Source organism: Vigna radiata, chromosome 8 (genome assembly GCF_000741045.1).
Source record: "Vigna radiata var. radiata cultivar VC1973A chromosome 8, Vradiata_ver6, whole genome shotgun sequence".
NCBI classification, from domain to species: domain Eukaryota; kingdom Viridiplantae; phylum Streptophyta; class Magnoliopsida; order Fabales; family Fabaceae; genus Vigna; species Vigna radiata.
The window spans coordinates 981,278-1,000,136 of NC_028358.1; the positions used below are offsets into that span (position 1 = coordinate 981,278).

The following is an 18,859-nucleotide window of genomic DNA, read 5'->3' on the forward strand; positions in this document are numbered from 1 at the left end:
TGTAGCATAGATGGAAATGGATTGCACGAGAGGCCACATGATGAGAAGTTTTAGCAGAAAAGGTGAAAAGCAAGGATGATGCATGATTACTGAGGAAAAGAGTTTGTGTTAGGTTTATCTTTCTTTTTGTCACTATTTGATTGCCCTTTTGCAGACTGAATATCCATCTCTCTCAACCCTTTCTTTTGGTTTTGGTAACTAATCTTTTTAAATTAATAATTAATATCCTAATTTAAAAAAAAAAAACAATGACACCAAATCCCACTATGGCAAACTTTTTGACAAATTTCCCTCGTAGGGTCTTTTCCCAAATTCATTATTCTGTTTGGTCAATTTTCATCGGAAACACTATTCTTAACAAATCAAAAACCACTCCAATGTCGTATAATTCAGGCGAGGGCATGAAATGAAAGAGACAATACAAATGCTAATTTATTATTACTTGAGTATTCTCAATTCATATCATGCATTTCACCCATGAAAAAAAAAGCAAGATGTTCCATTGCAAAAAGAAAAAGGAAAATTGAAAGGAAAAGTTGGGAAAAGAAAAAGTGGAAGATAAGAATAGAAAGAAAAAAAAAACAATTCACTATAATTGTTTGTTTATTTTATATATATATATGTAAAATTTGTCAAATAAATTATGGTCACAATTTCATGATATTCAAAGTATCATGATTGATGTTGGTCTTACGAAAACTTATAATCTAAGTCGTTTCAAAGTCTGTCTAACAAAATGTTAGACTTGAATTTTTAATTTAAAAGAAGTCTGTTAGATTGAATAGGTTAGACTTAGAGTTATATAAAACAAACACATTTTAATTAGATACATCATCAACACGCGTATTTTTAAAAACATTAAAAATAACATGCATTTTATAATTTAAATTTAATGTTTTCTTAAATTAAAAATATGGTATTATAAATAAATATCTAAAATAAAAGGTATATTTTTATGAATATATGTGTAAGTGAATTGATATATATATAGATTTGGAGTTCCCTGGAGAATCCCTCTTTGATGATGATGATGATGGTCTAAAATAGACATGCATTGTTTGGACCAAAAGTCACGTCAGATCCAACGTTAATGGTTTGTTTGTTTGGTTGGATTGGAAGGATAAAGAAAAGAACACTGTTATGCAAAGAAGTCAAAATTTCCATAGTTGGTGTCCTAACTTCTCCCTTTTTCACCCTAATTATTTCTTTTCCTCAAACTACTTTTCCAACTTCCTTCTCCCTTTCAATTCCTCATATTTTGGGAACCCTAGTTAATTTCTATTATTCTATATTTTTTTATTTATTTAAAAGAATAGAATTTGAGAATTTATTAAGGAAATCCAAAATTAAAGTTTATTTATATATAGATGACAACAGGTCAGGTCGAACACAGATAGTACATATCCGTAACTCGATCCATCGGATAAAACTGTACTCGGTATCCGACCCACTACTCGTCAGGTACCCGTTTAGAAAATACCCGCGGATATTTGCAGATATCTACAAAAAATAATTTTTTTATACATTTTAAAATAAAATTTAAATAAAATTACAATATATATATATATATAATATAAATTAAATTCAATATAAATTAAAATTTGATTTTAATTAAATTTAACCTAATAAAATATAATTTTATTTTATTTTTAATTAAAGTATATATAAATTCATTTTTTTTTTTTTGCGGATAACGGGTACTCGCGGGTCAGATAGTATACTATCCATATCCAATCCGTTTAGAAGCGAGAATTAAAATATCCGCCACCCGTTAATCGCAGGTAGTAAATATCCACGGATAGTAACTACCTAATGCAGATTTCATTCGCGGATACCCATGTCTTTTTTGTCATCCCTACATATACCACCATGATGATTTATATTGATAAGATTTGTATTGGAAGTCTTATAAGACCAATTTATAATATATAAATATGTGTAAACCTTATCTTATAACTCAGTTTTGTAGGATTGAATTAAGTTTAAAAAATTCACTTCCAACAATTTAAACATGTTAATTCAATTTCATGTATTAAATATAAATCCATTTTTTAACTATTTATAATTTTAAATATTAGTTTCTCTAGAAGAACTAAATATCAGTTTAAATGTTGAACTTTAGATTGAATTTCGACTGTAAATTTTCAGTATCTTATACAATAAATAGATACGGACATACTATGTCTTGATTAAAATAACTCATTTCCTACATTTTTTAATTTTTAAAATCTTATCATTTTTAATTATTTTATCTAATAAATTGAAATTCCAATTATGTCATGGTATTATAATTTTGCTTACAAAAAAAAACCTAAACTAATTATTATTTAACAATAATGATAATCATGCTATATATGTGTATAATAAGTTTTATTTAAACATAAAACTATTCGTGCAATAAAATAAAATTTATTACAATTTAATATCTGTGAAAAAAAAAATCCATACAATAAAACGCTTATTCATTTCATGCAACCTAAACTTTAATTCTAATCAAAAGCCATAAAAGGCTAAGCACATTGGATTTAACTTCGATTTGGATATTTTTACAGTAACATTTTTAAACTTAACAATTGAATTGCATATAAACAAAGATCAATTTTAGTGAAATTAAAAGACTCCAGAAAAAAAAATTACAAAAAAATAAATAAATAAATGTTAGTAATATACAATTTTTTTTACCTAATTTCCCTTGTACGATGAAAGACATTTGATTTTTTGCACCTTGATATTGCATTCACTCTTCAAATCGGTATAAGATTAGAATATGACTAGTTCAATAATTTCAAATTTGGCACCATAGTCAAAGGGGTTATGATTGTGAGCCACAAATTAAAACCCTAATTCTAATGCAATTTTATCACCATTTCCTAGCAATGATGAGAACTTTAAGTAGATCCTAAAAATTTCTTAGTTTATGACTTTTATGACTGGTTTCATTCCTCACCATTTTTAACCAAAATCAACTTATCTCTTTCACACATTCACACCCAAATTCCCTTGATTTTGGTTGGAAATTTCAATTAGGGTAAGCATCCCTCCCATTCAAACCAACCTCTTTCTGATTTTGCTGATATAAAATGAAGAAAAGAAAAGTATTAAATAAATAGAAAATATCACAAAAATTCAAAGATGAAAAGTTATAATCTTAAAAACCACAATAGAAAATAAACATAAAAAGACCCATTTTTTTGGGAACAAATTTCGGTCTCTAATATTTAAAACTTTTACACCATGAGACAAGATGCCATTAGCAACTTTTTCTTCTGTTAAGCATTGAAAATTCAGAAAGTGTAATAGGAAATTTCGTGAAGCAACTTGGAAAATTAAATATAATTTGCCCAAATTCTAAAGAATGGGTTAAATAAGATTCACACATTAAAAAAATGGAGAGAAGAATTGAATGAATGGAGCAGCTACAATGCTTCCAAATTTAAAAACCCTTTAGTCCACATTCCACTTTCTAAAATTCTGATACCACTTTTCTAACACCAGACACCAATCATCAAACAAACCAAACTCTCACACTTCAAAAACCAACACAACACAACACTTTTTTCTCTCAAACAACCTCTCTCCTGTTATTGCTGCACTGTTCAATCAAGTACACCCATCATCTTCCCTCTCTTCACGCCTGCTATAGCACTCAATTTTGTGGTGCATGCTAGTAACTACTAGTGCTTTTAACTAACCTCTCTTCCCTTGGAACAATTTTCAACCTTCTTCTTCTTCCTCCTCTTCTCATCATGCCACACCTACCTTTCTTCTCTCTCCCAATGTTTTAACTTTCTTCAACACCCTCTGACTTCTCCACTACCTCTTCCATTTACATCATTTCCTTTCCCACCCTTTGTTATTTATCAACATACCCCTCAAACGATTCAACCAAAGTTTGTATCTTCGATAACCCTTTGACCTTTTCTTCTTCTTCCCCGTAATGGGTCTCTCTCTAATTTCCCTCACAGAGTTTATCCGTTCTGGTGTCTGAGCTTCGGCTTTGGGTATTCGCTGTTCTATGTTCCCAAAGGTTTAGCCTTTGGGGGTGTGGAAGTGGGAGTGTGGGAGTTGCTTTTGGTGTTGGGACATCCCATTTCGAAGAAAGTGTGTGTGTAGCTGCAGCTATGGTTGCTGAAGCTTGGATTGTAAAGATGGGTAACCAGGTAAGTTCCAATCTCAAGCATGCCCTTCTTCTTGAAACTTTGACGAAGAGGAAGCAGAACCACAAGAGGTCTGAGACCAAAGAGACCATAGGTATTCTTTCTTTCGAGGTAGCGAATGTGATGTCCAAAACTGTGCATCTCCACCGGTCGCTGTCGGAGTCTGAGATCTCAAAGCTGAGGAATGAGATCTTGGGCTCAGAGGGTGTCAGGAATTTGGTGTCCTCTGACGAGGGTTATCTCCTTGAGCTGGCTCTGGCAGAGAAGCTTGAGGAGTTGAATAGGGTTGCTAGTGTGGTCTCTAGGATGGGGAAGAAGTGCTCCGAGCCTGCCCTGCAAGGGTTTGAGCATGTGTATGGGGACATTGTTGGTGGGGTTATAGATGTGAAGGAATTGGGGTTCTTGGTTAAGCACATGGAGGGAATGGTGAGGAAAATGGATAGATATGTTAGTGTCACTAGGAATTTGTACAGTGAGATGGAGGTGTTGAATGAGTTGGAGCAAGCAGTGAAGAAGTTTCAGCATAACCAGCACGAGGAGAGTAGGAGAGCTTTTGAGCAGAAGCTCATGTGGCAGAAGCAGGATGTGAGGCATCTTAAGGATGTTTCCCTTTGGAATCAGAACTTTGACAAGGTTGTCGAGTTGTTGGCTAGGACAGTTTGTACCATTTATGCTAGGATTTCTGTTATCTTTGGAGAATCCGCTTTGAGGAAGAATACCCTTGGCCTCGGCCTCGGTGGAGGCTCGCCGGCATCACAAAATGAATCCGGTTTTGTGTCTGGAAATATCAATGTTCAGACAAATTCAGAGAGGTTGAAGCGCAATCAGAGCAGAAGAAATCGAACTCATTCTGGTTCTGTTGGGAGAACTGCTGCAGCAGAGAGAAAGGGAACTACTAGTAGGCCTCAGATTGATTTGAGGAGAGGTGATTTAGCACCTCTTCGACCCGAAGATTTTGGTTTTCCATGTGGAACAAGTCCAGGGAGACTTTTCATGGAATGCCTGAGTTTGAGTAGCTCAGTTTCAAAATTTGATGATGCTGATGATGGCTATGTGGTGAACCGGGAGGACCAACATAGTAGCTGTAGGAGTGCTGTGAAGGGGAGTAATAGCATGAAGAGGGACCAATTGTGCTATTCTGGTATTCTAAATCATGCTCAATATGGTGTTCCTTTCACTGGAGATCTCAGACAAATCAAATCTGGTGTACAAAGTTGCTCTACATTAGGCCCCAAAAGTAGGTTACTTGTTTATGCTCCTCCATCAACACTTGGAGGCTGTGCTCTTGCATTGCACTATGCCAATGTCATAATCGTCATTGAGAAGCTGCTTCGTTACCCTCATTTAGTCGGCGAGGAAGCAAGGGATGATCTATATCAGATGCTACCTACAAGCTTAAGGGCATCCCTAAAGGCCAAACTGAAGTCATATGTTAAGAATTTGGCCATATATGATGCCCCTCTTGCCCATGACTGGAAGGAGAATCTTGATGGAATACTCAATTGGCTTGCTCCGCTCGCTCATAACATGATCAGATGGCAAAGTGAGCGCAATTTTGAGCAACACCAAATTGTTAGCAGAACAAATGTTCTTCTGCTTCAGACATTATTCTTTGCTGATAGGGAAAGGACCGAGGAATCAATCTGCCAACTTCTTGTTGGGTTGAATTACATATGTCGGTACGAGCATCAGCAGAATGCACTGTTGGATTGCGCCAGCAGTTTTGATTTTGAAGATTGCGTGGAGTGGCAATTGCAATGTGGAGATTCTTTTATCAGTTGAGTACATTTTGGATTTTAAAATCTTCCATATGGTGGTGAGCATTTTCTTGATTCTAAATATCTTATGACGATATCATCTCAATACAAAGTGGAACTAGGAACTTGTTCTTTGAGGATTACTATATTGCTGAAGACTTGGAAAGCATAATCGTGTTTATATTACTGTTTGACTTCTGCAGTGGATAAGCAGTCATAGTTATAAAGGGTCATAGAAGTTCATTCTGAACTTGTATATATTTTTATGTACAGATTGCTTATTGCTTAGAGCATGCTTTGTTAGAAACGTTATCATGAAATAGCACAGAAACTAGTACTGGTTTCTTAATCTTTAAGCCGGTGTTGATTTGTTGGTGCTTGTATTTCTATTCAAAGAGTGAGGGACTTTACATTGCTTGAAATTTGCAGATAGTTCTTACAAAGGGAAATTTTGTACATCAAAGATGCCTGTTCCTGTTATAGACCCTTGAACTAAATCTCAAATATTGGTAACTTAGTTTGTAGAATCTGCTACGTTTGAACCCTCAAAGCTGAGATTTTGTGTCTTTTATAGAAAAAGCTCTCTGAAAATAAAACATTAAATTGGCAACTACTTTTCACAATCATGAAAAGATGCAAAAACAGTAATTCTCCGGAGATTCTATGAATTTCTTTTCAACAAGAAAGAAGAGAGTGGAAAGTCCAACCTTTTGAAATATCTAGTACATGTAAGAGAGAATCAGCTTCATTCTGCTGAAATCTCTTGATTTGTTTCCATTATGGAGCTTGAGAAGCATGTCCTACAACGGTGTAGAGGGATAGATGAGATTACCATATTGATGAAAGCAGTGACTTGTGCTGTCACTGCACTGTTTGAAGCACTTTATAACTAACATAGGAAAATCACACTATGACAAGACTGCATTGACATTGCTGATCCACCTGTGTCATATTCATTTATAACAGCTCAAACTTTATTATCTTCTGCTTGATTTTGCTTCATACGATACCTCTCCATTAAATCCATGCATCGACTTTAGCACCAAGCTAATATTTTCATCTGCAAATCATACAACAAATCACTCCCATTTGTGAATGCCCTGCAAACAGTAAACATTACGTAATATACTTTATAAAAAAACTATTTTTTCATTTACTGGTGCGTTATTATTATTATTATTATTATTATTATGTTAATGGGATCAGAAAGAGTGGCTAGCATGTCAGTTGAATTAATATAATTAATTACTAAGTCCAGGCTGGGAAAGTAGATGGGTAGAAGATGGCATTGATTCAGTGACATTGGCAATAAAAAGAGGTTGCAAAGAGTGTGAGTGTGAGTGTGTAGTTGGATGGCATTAATCTTTTGTGGGGGTTGGGTTGGCTTGTTTTTGTGGGGGTTCTTCTCTCCTTTCATAACTTGCTTTTTCATTATGTCACAAAAAATCAAAGGGCCACACTTCTTAGATTTTTCTTTTTCAATAAGAAAAATGTTTTTTTAATAATTTATTTTGATAATTTTTTTATAATTAATTATATGATAATTTATGATTCATATATTATAAATATATGAATCATGATACATAATTTCTGTTATAGAAAAATTATTAAAAGAAAATTTCATTAACATGTATCTTTGTTTGTGGTGTGCATGAAATAACATCCCATATAAATATTATTAACACGTTTTGAAAATTACTTTAATAGGCTAAGTGTGTCTTTTATTTCAAAAGTATTTTTTATTTTTTCTTTTGTCCCTTCATAATTTTTTTTCTCAAATTTTGTGTTTTTTTCTGTATTTTTGTATTTTCTTAGCTATATTAATTGGTATTTCAAATATTTTGGACTTTTCTTTGAGTCACTTGGGAATTTTTATCACATATTTTTATGTGATGACAAGTCAGGTTAGCAAAGCCAGTAATGGAATATAATTGTTTCCCGAGGAAGCTAGAAAAATATAATTATTTTTTACATTTATTAGTATATCGTTAAAATAAAAAATTACTAAGGAACAATCCTCGTCTTGTTTATATGAAATTTAATTAGCTCTAAATTTAAATTATTCGAAATTTTATTTATATATAATACTTTTATACTTTTTCATTTTTTTTGTACCAAATGATTTTTTTTCATTTTCCATTTTAAATTTTAAATAAAAATTCGGTTTCAATTAATGTATTTGTCATTTTAACATTTTAAAATTATGTTAATTATTATTATTCCAGTAAAAAAAATTTGGAAAATTCTACAACTTATTACTTTTTTTTTGCAAATTTTGCCTCTAGCTTTTACATATGACACATTTTCCCTGTTTTTTATACACACTTTGAAATTTTTTAATCATATTGCTGTTAAATTATAAATAGCAAAAATATTTTCTATCAGCTACAGTTTTTTTTTGGCTTCACTTTTAAGAAAATAAAAAAAAAAGTATTTTTAAAATTTTGAGTCATATTATTAAGTTTTAAATTTAAATTTTAGCTATAATTATTTAATATGTTAACAAATATAAACAACAATACATGTATGCATTTTAAAACTTAATATTACTTTTAATTTTTAAAATATAAATCTTCTTTACCAAACAAATTAATCCATATGTTAAATGAATCAGACGAAAAGAAAAAGTGTCCAGTTTGATTTAGATAATGTTTTTGTAATCTAATTTGACCTATTTTATTAGTTTTTGGAAAATCTTTCTATCATACCAAACTTATTTTTACTGTTATAGTTTTAATTTGCGAATGAATCTACCTATTTAAAATAACTGTAAATCAATATAATAAAAGCTTTTAATACCAACTACCACTATATTCAATTACACAAAATCTGCCACATTTTAGAATTTGATTACACAATATGTAAAAAATAAAAAAAAATGACAATAAAAAATTAAGAAAAAAAAATCAATTAAACCTAAGATATATATATTCATGTTAATTGAAAAAGCCATGTCTAAAAAATTTTGTTTCCTCATACATTATTTCTACTCCACCAATTTCAACCAAACATTGAAGTGAATTAAATTGATTTTAGGGTTCTAAACATAGAGAAGTGATTAATAATAGGTTGTTGTGTGCTTGGGAAGCACTTATAACTTCTTCACCAATATAGTTTCTAGTCAATTTTGAATTAATGGCTTCTTTACAACAATGAGTACTTTTGTACCATTCAAACACTTACCATTCTTGTGGTATGCTTTCAAGGCAAACTTTGTGTGCAATAAATGTAATAATTGGAACCCTAAATTTAATTTCCAAACTTTGGTAAGAAACTTTAGATAGTGATTTGATATGTGATAATCACAAATATTTTTTATTTTAATTAGATTTAACATTTTTCAATGTGAATATTTAACTCACTTGTGTGTCCTACTTGAAGAAATTCCATGTGCACACTTTCTTATCAAACTTAGAATTTTTTTTCCAACTTCAAACTTAGATGTGACTCATTTTTCCTTTATCTCATGCACCCAATTACATCCAATTATATAAGGCTACTTCTGCTTAATCTTCCAATCCCATCAAGTAAATATACTTTTAAATTAGGTCTAAGTTAAAAATAAAATTTTCATACAATAACATTGCAAATTTTTACAAATTACTTTATGCTTAAATTAGTTTTAGCTTATTTGTTCAAATGAATCTTTAATACAAGTTATCTACAAGAGAAAAAATAATAGAAAAAAAGAATTATTATTTTTATATAATTTGGATCACCTTACACATGATGTAAATGTTAAAATTTTTATGTTAGTTTTATTAGCAGATTTATTTTGATTTATGTATAAGATGATTTTAATTTATAAGAAAATTATTTTGCTTTTTTAATTTTCTATTCATATAAATATTTACAAAGAAATGTATTCAACCATACATTTTTATAACTAAGAAGGTTGGTCAAATAGTTTCTCTAGCAATTTTGCACAGAAAAATTACGTAAAGTGATTTTTAATTTTGTTTGATTAGGAATAGTTACAGAACGTAGAAGAGAGAAGAAATAAATAAAAAATGAAGGCAGATTCATCATGAATTAATATATTAAAATATATAATAATATCCAAAATTTTCTCAGTGTATAATTTTTTTTAAAATTTATTTTTAAGTGTAATTATCTTCTATATAAAACACGTAATCACTAACTTTCTTGCTACGAATATATCAAACTGTTATTTTTAATATTTCATACACTAAACAATTAAAAAGGATTTTAAAGAATTTATTTTCCCTTTTTTAATTTTTCAATCAGAACTCCTTTCAGTCTTTTACACGAAATAAACAATATACAAGTTGCTTAGCAAATAAAATAAGTAATTAAAACTTAATTTTTTTAACTTGTATCCCGTAAATTTTTATAATTAATAAATAGTTAAAATACTAATTTAGTCTTTATTTCTTTTTTTCGTTTTTGTAAATTTAGTCTTAATATATCTTTTAAATAATATCATCATTTTTATTAATTTTGTTTAATTTAATAATTTTTAAAATTTTTGTTGAAATAATTACAAGACATTGAATAATTCAAAATAGTTAAGTTACATTTGATTTTCATTGGTCACTTAATTACTTTAAAATTTTAATTATCTTTATTTTATTTTTTTTAAAAAAATTTCACATGTCAAACACGTTGTAGTAATAACCTTACCTATTCGGGTTGGTATCAAATTTGATGGCAATGTAATATTTTATATTTAATTTCGTCTATATATTTTTCTTCAATTCGGTCTTATTTTTTTAAAATAAAATAATTTTATTTTTTTAAATTAAGACCAAATTAAGATTTTAATTTAAAATTATATTTTGATTTTTAACGTCTTTTGGTGTTGAATTTCTTTTGTCTTTTCTAAAAAATTCTAATACAAAATATTATTATATCAAAATCATTCAACTTTTTATTAAATATCTTTTATTTAGAATTAGAGTTAGCTTAAAATTATAATGAAAATTTTAAAAGTAAAAACTAATAACATTTTGTTTAAAATGTTAAGAGGTTAAAAGTCATTAAACTATTTAATACTTTTTTTATAATTTTTAGGTTAAAAATTAATTAAACAGTTCAGCCTAAAAATTACTATAAATATTCATACAAAAATTAAATTTTAATTTCGAAAAATGAAAAATTTATTTGATTTAATAAAATAATTACAACTGAATTGAAACAATTGACGAAACTAAGTCAGTGACACTAACATATACACTACCACTATCAATGGGATGCTGGTCTAACACATGAACTTTTTTTTATTAAGAAAATTAAAAAAAAATTAAATTAAATCGATAAAAATTAATAAAATTTTGGGACCTTATTAAAAAATAATATTAGTATTTAACCATAATAAATTAATAAAGTTACATCTACTATAACTATTATATAAATAAGTGGTAAGAGCTTTTAATCTAAAATATCTTAGGTGAGGCTAATCTTGTTTTCTGTTATAATTATTCTGATATCATATATAAATAATTTTATTGATTAACAATGTCAAACACTTTGATTTTACACTCACACGTAAAAGTTAAATTCATTAGTAAACACATCAAAAGATACGACACCGTATTAATCTGTTATCATGAGTTATGAACCCCCATCCAGTTACACACTGGTCTCTTTCTCGGATCTCGAAAAGAAGAAACTTTCTCACAATTTTCAGCACAGATTCTCGGCATCCAAACAAGAACAAGATCTTGCACATAATCATCAAATTCTCCCCGAGTCCTGAGAATTATTGTGAGCAATGAGTTACAGAAGGTTCGTTTTCGAAAAGACACATTTTGATCTTTTTTCTGTTCTTTCGATTTTAATTGATGCGTTTTAATTTTTAAATTGTAAAGCCTAATTCGCGGCCTTGACGATCTTGCGTTCATGTCATGTGTTTGTGCTTTGTTCATTTGCTGATTGCAACCTTGTGCGGTTTGAGGATGGGGTAGTTCGCAGGTTTGAAGATTTTGGGGGCAATGGTGGATCTAGATGTTGAATAACTATTAACAAGATATAGTAAAAACTTCAGTGAGAGTGCATGTCTGGTTTCGACTGGTTTTGGGGGGAAATTGTTTTTCTTTTTAATTTCTCAGTTCGCATTTTTAATGTCGGCTGTTTTTAAGGTAAAATAAAGTAATATAATTCCAGAAACACGCAGAGCTTTTGAAATTATGGTTTTTGTTTTTTAAATTAATCCAAACCAAGTTTGCCCAAGTAAATTTAGTAATGTGCTTGAGTCCACACTAAGAGGTGAAGTTATCATGTCTGCTGGGAAAGATGTGAAACAATTGCTAAATGAAAAGTGAAAACTACTTTACTTGTTTTTAGATTGAGTTAGATTAAATTGTGGTTTGTAGTCTTGTTTATGATTATGAACGAACTATGACCTTGAGACTATCTCTTTTACTTCACATCTTGGGCTGGTACTTACTCTAGGTTTTCTGTGCAGTATATCAAAAGGTTTTCGGGGAAAAAGACATGGGTTATTATGATTTGTTAGGAAGTAGTGAGGGTGAAGATATCATTCAATTCCAATTTTCTTTTATCATTTATTTCCACATGTTAATTTTATGTCTGAGTCCGTGTTCAAGAAGAGTATATTTTTTGCCTGAGTCCGTGTTCAAGTAGAGAGGGTGATGATATAATTTTTGCCTTGGTTGTATGAGAATTCTATGTCTGAGTCCGTGTTCAAGAGTATGGGAGATTGAGTTAGGGGGCTTTTGCTAAAGTGGCTTGTTTGATAAAATAATACTTGTACTTTGGATTCATGGCCATTTTGCTCATATAATATTTAACTTTTTTTCTAACTCACGAATGTGAGACTTGTTCTTCAACATTTCACACAAATTCAACTAGCTTGACCCAAGTGTGACTTGTCTTTAGTTTTCAGCCTGGGCTTGTTAAGTTTTGGGTCTCAAAGGCTACAAGTTTTGCTTTCATTTATTATAGTGGCTATGTGCTACTCTTTTTTGAGTTTTCAAGGCCTCAGGCTTGATTTTATTTTGACACTATTCTTTTGTCCCAGCCTTTTAAAATACAAATTTTGGGGCTTTTACTTTCGTTTGTCACTCTATTATTCCTTCTCTTATTGATTGCAATGATCGAGGAGAGTACATATGTAGGCAGAATAGAGAACCATAAAAGGAAACGAAAAATATGCAATTTCTAATATTAAACTAGGAACTCCTAAAATACAGAAACAGAAATTAAAAAAAAAAAAACAGAATATTGTTATATAATCCCTTAAATTATGTGATGCAGCAGGATCACATAATATTGGAGTTTGAGATTTCCTTCTGACGAGTTCTATACGTTTTTCTTGTGTTATTTCAGATTTCATATTGTCAACATTTTTTAGTTGCACTCTGATGTATTTTTTTTCTCTCTTATCATCTATATGAGGGAATTATTACCAAAAGAAGCCTGTAAAATCTATTATCTGAAGTCTAGTTAGGTGAGGAAAATTCATTGGTATAATTCTGTAAGCAAAAGGGTATAGAAAATTGTGTGTTTACACGACATATGCTATCATTTTCCATGTAAAGAGTGTTGGCAGTAGCTTAAGGCCTATCTTGAGATAAATACTCTGTTTGATTATTGTCAAATCGGTTCCCTGCACAGGACCTTGTCTCTGATAGGTTTTAGAACTGCATTTTCGCTTGCTAAATTTGCTTTTGCAAATCTGGAATCATCTTGATTCACACTGCATCTCATGAATATTTCTTCTTCTTGTTTTATAGTTTTTCAGGAAGTGATTGATTTCATTTATGTTGTCTGCAATTATTCATTGCCATTTTTTTAAATTTTTTTTAACATTAACATGATTGACTATTGAAATTAGATCCTTTCATGTCTGGAGTTCAAATCGTTGAATAACCACACCAACTTTTGAGTTACTGTTATTCTATAAAATCTGATATGGGGTACTGCTAATGTTTATTTTCTTCTAGTAAGTTTTGGTGTTCTTAAGTTGATTTCTTTGTTGTTCTAAATTTTTGTGAAATATTATTACTCTCTTGTGTATTAACTCTCATAACTGTTTAATTTTCAAATACAGAGATAATCGTCCATCCAGATCATCACTGTTAGATGGTTTTGATAGTCTGGAGGAGGGTGGTCTAAGGGCTTCTTCCTCTTACTCACGTGATATTAATGAGCATGATAATGATAAAGCCATAGAGACTTTGCATGACAAAGTTTCCTTTTTGAAACGAGTAAGTTTTATCCATCCAAGTATTGTTTCTTTTTTTGAAGTATTAAATAAATTATGGTCTTCGTGCCTGGCTATATGAAATGGAAAGATTCAGGGAAAAGCTCTGCCAGTGTAGAAAATATTTCTTGCCATGGCTCAATTTTTGTTGAAGTTTGGCTATACTTTTGGCACATATGTTGTTTCTAATTTGCCCATTATCGTTTTAGATCATTAGCTGAGATATTAGGAAATGTCTGCCTTGTTTCTAATTTGCTGCTGTATTATAAAAACGAATGTGTTTGTCCTTTTTTTTAATGGGCATCAGTTGATTTGTAAATAAGGGATTCCGAGTTTATGTTAACTGCAGGTCCGCTAGTGCTTGTAATTAGTTCATCAAGGTTATGTGTGTGCGCATGTATGCCATGACCTTTATTCCTTCTTCAGTGTCTTTTATGGTTTATATAGGAATTGAGAAGTACAATTAATGTTCTCATTAGTATTAAAATCATTATCTGATATCATATTATACCATTTACCCCTCTAATTAAATAAATAAATTTCTCCATCTCTTATTATTCGTCTTTTGTGGCAATTTCATGATAAATGTGTAAAATAATTAAAGATTATATTTTATAGTTTTCAAAATATAGTAATTAATATTGTCTTGAACTTTTAAAATTATAAATAATAGGGAACAACATTTTACTAAAAACTGATAGTAAAAGGCGTGAAGGTAGCAATTGCTGGTGAAATCTCATCCATTTAAACAAAAATTTTCTTGTCTTTTTCGTATTGGATTTCTTTTAAAGTATGAATGAATGATTGGTCAGTTACTACTTTAATGTCTAAGAAATTATTTAGCCTATGGGTTTCGTTGGATAAGGTTCTAATTATTCATTTACTAATTTGCTTGGAGAAACCACTAAAATGAAATGATCTGTTGATTTATATTTTATTGGACTGTTAATATTTACTTGATCAACAGTTAACAGGTGATATTCATGAGGAGGTTGAGAGTCATAACCAGTTGCTTGATCGGGTGGTATGTTAACAATACACTTCGTGTGTTTCTGTCAGAAACTCTCTTCCCTTATTCTAGTTGGCTTCCTTTGTTAATTAGGGTAACAAAATGGATGCGTCAAGGGGTATGATGATGGGAACCATGGATCGATTCAAGAAGGTAATGTTTTTCTGCATTAATGTGGCTCATTTTGTCTTGTTTTGATTTTACATGATTGGAAAATTATTTAGTGTGCAAAAACCGGATTTTGTAGGTTTTTGAGAAGAAATCAGCGAGGAAAACGTGCTCATATGTGGGTTATTTCACACTTGCCTTCATATTCATATACTATCTTATTAGGTAAAATGATTCAATGCTCTTTTTACTGTTTGCCCTGACATGACTGAAATGAATATTTATGAGAAAAATCTTAGATCCTGTCTTTAATGTTATACATGTTTATACTCTCTTTAGGTTATTCAACAAGGTAATCTTTAAGAAACATAATTAAACTATCAAGGGCATTTTTTCTTGTGCTCGTCCTTTTTTTAACACATTTTTTATTACTGACTAAACTTTATTAGAAATTACAATTTTTTTGAGTCTCCAGATTTTTTTTAAAGAGTTTCTATCCTGATTTTGTAAACAATTTTAGTCAGTATGAGAATGTATATTGAAAAGAGTGTGTTAGATAGTGGATTGCTAGAAGTTCTCAAGACAAGTTGACACGGAAATGATAATCTGGGATTAAAAAATGAGGATGCAAAGTTCAAAATTTTCTCTATATATACTTAAAATTTTCTCAGAATGAGAGGGTGCATTTGCACACTCCAAAGTCTCTTAACACTCTCTCGTAAGCACTCTCTTGTTGGATGAAATTCATGAGACCCACAAAATATGCGGGTCTCATTTACAAACTTGTAAGACACATGAAATTAACTAATAAGAGAGAGTGTATTGAAAGAAATAGTATTAGAGAGTTTATTAAACGAATCATGGGATGTTGATGTTTTTATTGAACGAAGAAATTTAAAATATTTGAAATTTCCTATATTTTTTAAATATTGGTTGGATAAATCAATTCAAAATTCTTAAATTTGAAACTTAGTTTGGAAAGGATAATTTAATTTCTATTATGTCGAATATATATATATATATATATATATATATATATATATATATATATTCTAAATTGAAATTTTAATATCAAAGGTTAGCTACGTTAAAATATTTAACGTGAGAGAAAAACATAGATGTTATAGATAAGATAGTTTGAAGTGTTTCAATTTTTGTTTATATAAAATTTGAAATTATCTAATTTAAGTACTCAGATTATTTATAAACACTTTAGATTCTCTAAAAAAAAGTGAATTACCCAGCAAAAATTCCTCATCTATACGCAACATAAATGTATTTGTCTGGATCATGTTCACTGGCACCCCCTGTAACACGAGATGTTTACTATTCACTGATTCAAGCTATACATTTATAGGATCCTAGGATATTTTACGCTTGGGTAAGAACGTGTGCTAAAAGCTCGTAGATTTGGTCTTATGATGGATGTGTGGAAGAAAAATGATGGAATCATGTGGTCTTGTGCTGCAAAATGTTGGAAGCATACTATTCCATTTTGGTTGAGATAGTTTGAGACTCACCTGTGATCGCAAAAACATGTTGCATACATGAAGCTTAAGGAAAGTCTATATTGTATACTTCCTTTGTTGACCTGGTTCTGTATCCATTTTTTCATAGTTGAAAATTATAGGTTTGAGATAATTTATTATGTAAATTCCTGGAATATGAGATGATTATATTCAATTGTAAGTAGAAAAAGTATATCATAAAACTTTTTTTTTTCTTTGGAGGATTCACTTTCTATCCAAAACCATATAAATCTATACTTGAGGTGTTGGAAATGCTATCAATTACCATGAACTTTTAAATTATATATTAAGCTTTTCAATTTTATTTTGGTACTAAAAAGGATGGTCCTGTAATTCATCCTTGGTGAATTTTTTTAAGAGATCATGTGATGAGTATACAGTTGCATAATGCGATTCTGTCATCAGATAGTGTTCTTCATTATCATCTAATTATAACTTTCTATGCATCGATCAAGATTTTATTATTTTTTCTATAAGGTTGATACAGTCAAATTAACTATATAAGGTATTACACAAAGAATGGATGATAACTTGAAAAGTTTTGCACTTTGAAGCACACAGGAATTAAATTTGGAACACTGACCTTGACATCAAACATTGGCACGGACATAAAGATTGTGAAAGAGATTATGAATAATATAATAATCAATAACATCATAAATACAAATGGATACTTGCAGTTTTTCTTATAATATCTTTGATACTTTGATACCTAAAAGCATGGGGAGTACTCTCTTTGCTTGATGAAGAAGTATTTCAATTCAGGTGTGGACAGTAACCAGTGATAAGAAACATCAACAACAAAATGGTGAGAAAGTCAATAACATCTTTCATGCTTTGTTGATTCAATTTGAATGTTCATGCTTGTTTTTGCTATTACTTGCTTCTTTCATAATTTGTCTTTTTGGATTTTCCTTATGGCCTATATGGGTTCCATTTCCTTCTCTCCTAAAATATTAGTACCTTTATTTAGGATGATTTAATCATTCTTTTGTTTTTGTCTCTTAGATATTTTTCTCTTCAGATAATGATCCTTCATTTTTTTATGGAGGATGGAATTATATGAATCTAACTTCTTTTGACTAAAATTATTAACTAATAATAGTATCTAAAATGTGTAACTTTTTATAGTGAGATTGTTATATACAATGTATAACATATTTAAAAAATATCAGAAAACAAGAGGAGAATAAAATACAATTTCTGATAAAACAAAAGTTAAAAAAAAATGCAATATAAAAAAAATTATGAAATTTGATCTCTGTATATCTCTTGATTTGTTTATTATGTATTTTATTTTCAGTAAACGTTCCTGTATGATTTCTGTTATTATTAAATTTTATTTCTTTTCTTCTATACCATTATGATATAGCACTCCAAGCATATATGAAATAATCAAAGGCAAAGTCATCTCAAATGTGTAATCCAAATTTCAACAAAAACAACTTCTTAGAATTGATATAAATTGTTTTGGAAAATAATTTTTAACAATAATGTGAAGAATGAAATTCAAATTACCTCAAATCATTAAATGTTTGTTTAAACAAAATTGAAAGTTGAGAGAATGATTAACTATCACACGTTTACTTAAATCCACATACTTATTAGACATTGAGAGCTTGATAAATTACAAAATGTACACTTCTTGTAAATTTAAAATGTACTTTGAACCACATTAGAGAAGAAGCCTACACTAAAAGAAGATTCACTCATAAATTTGATAAAAAAAAATCACTTATTACATCCATTGAAAATGTAGTAATGCATCAATGGGATTTATGAAAAAAATGAACATGGAGTTAATTAAGATGGGAATTAAAAAATAGGATTTTTAATAATATTAAAAATGAGAGGTGCAAAAGGAGGATTTATGGGGGAAATGTAAAATAAGTGTTTAAAAGTAAACGGACATAAAAGGAAGATGGGTGCTCTTAGTAAATAGGAACATGTAAATATCAAAAGCTCTAAGACTAAACCCTAGAGTTGAATGGACCAGCTTGGCCCATCAGAATCCTAAGCTTAGCCCAGAATACTGCTAGGAAACCAGCCTCAATCAAATCACATGCCTAACAAAAACCAAAATAAGATAAAATCATAAAACTAAAAAAAAA

At 29.9% G+C, this 18,859-nt stretch overlaps 2 protein-coding genes across 3 annotated transcripts; both read left to right on the forward strand.

Moving 5' to 3' along the window:
- The first annotated feature begins 3,462 nt into the window (after positions 1-3,462).
- On the forward strand, positions 3,463-6,441 carry LOC106772776. Its single transcript, XM_014659362.2, has one exon. It carries the CDS (start codon positions 4,122-4,124, stop codon positions 5,937-5,939), a length of 1,818 nt encoding a protein of 605 aa, XP_014514848.1. The 5' UTR covers positions 3,463-4,121; the 3' UTR covers positions 5,940-6,441.
- Positions 6,442-11,478: 5,037 nt separating this feature from the next.
- LOC106771094 (bet1-like SNARE 1-2) lies at positions 11,479-16,942 on the forward strand. Of its 2 annotated transcripts, none has more exons than XM_014656997.2 (6): positions 11,479-11,662; positions 13,950-14,106; positions 15,070-15,126; positions 15,205-15,264; positions 15,359-15,397; positions 16,577-16,942. In XM_014656997.2, exons 1-6 carry the CDS (start codon positions 11,649-11,651, stop codon positions 16,625-16,627), a joined length of 378 nt encoding a protein of 125 aa, XP_014512483.1. In that variant the 5' UTR covers positions 11,479-11,648; the 3' UTR covers positions 16,628-16,942. The 2 variants fall into 2 exon arrangements, with proteins under 2 accessions (XP_014512483.1, XP_014512482.1); XM_014656996.2 differs by having other exon boundaries at positions 11,484-11,662; positions 15,359-15,444.
- The last annotated feature ends 1,917 nt before the right edge of the window (positions 16,943-18,859 follow it).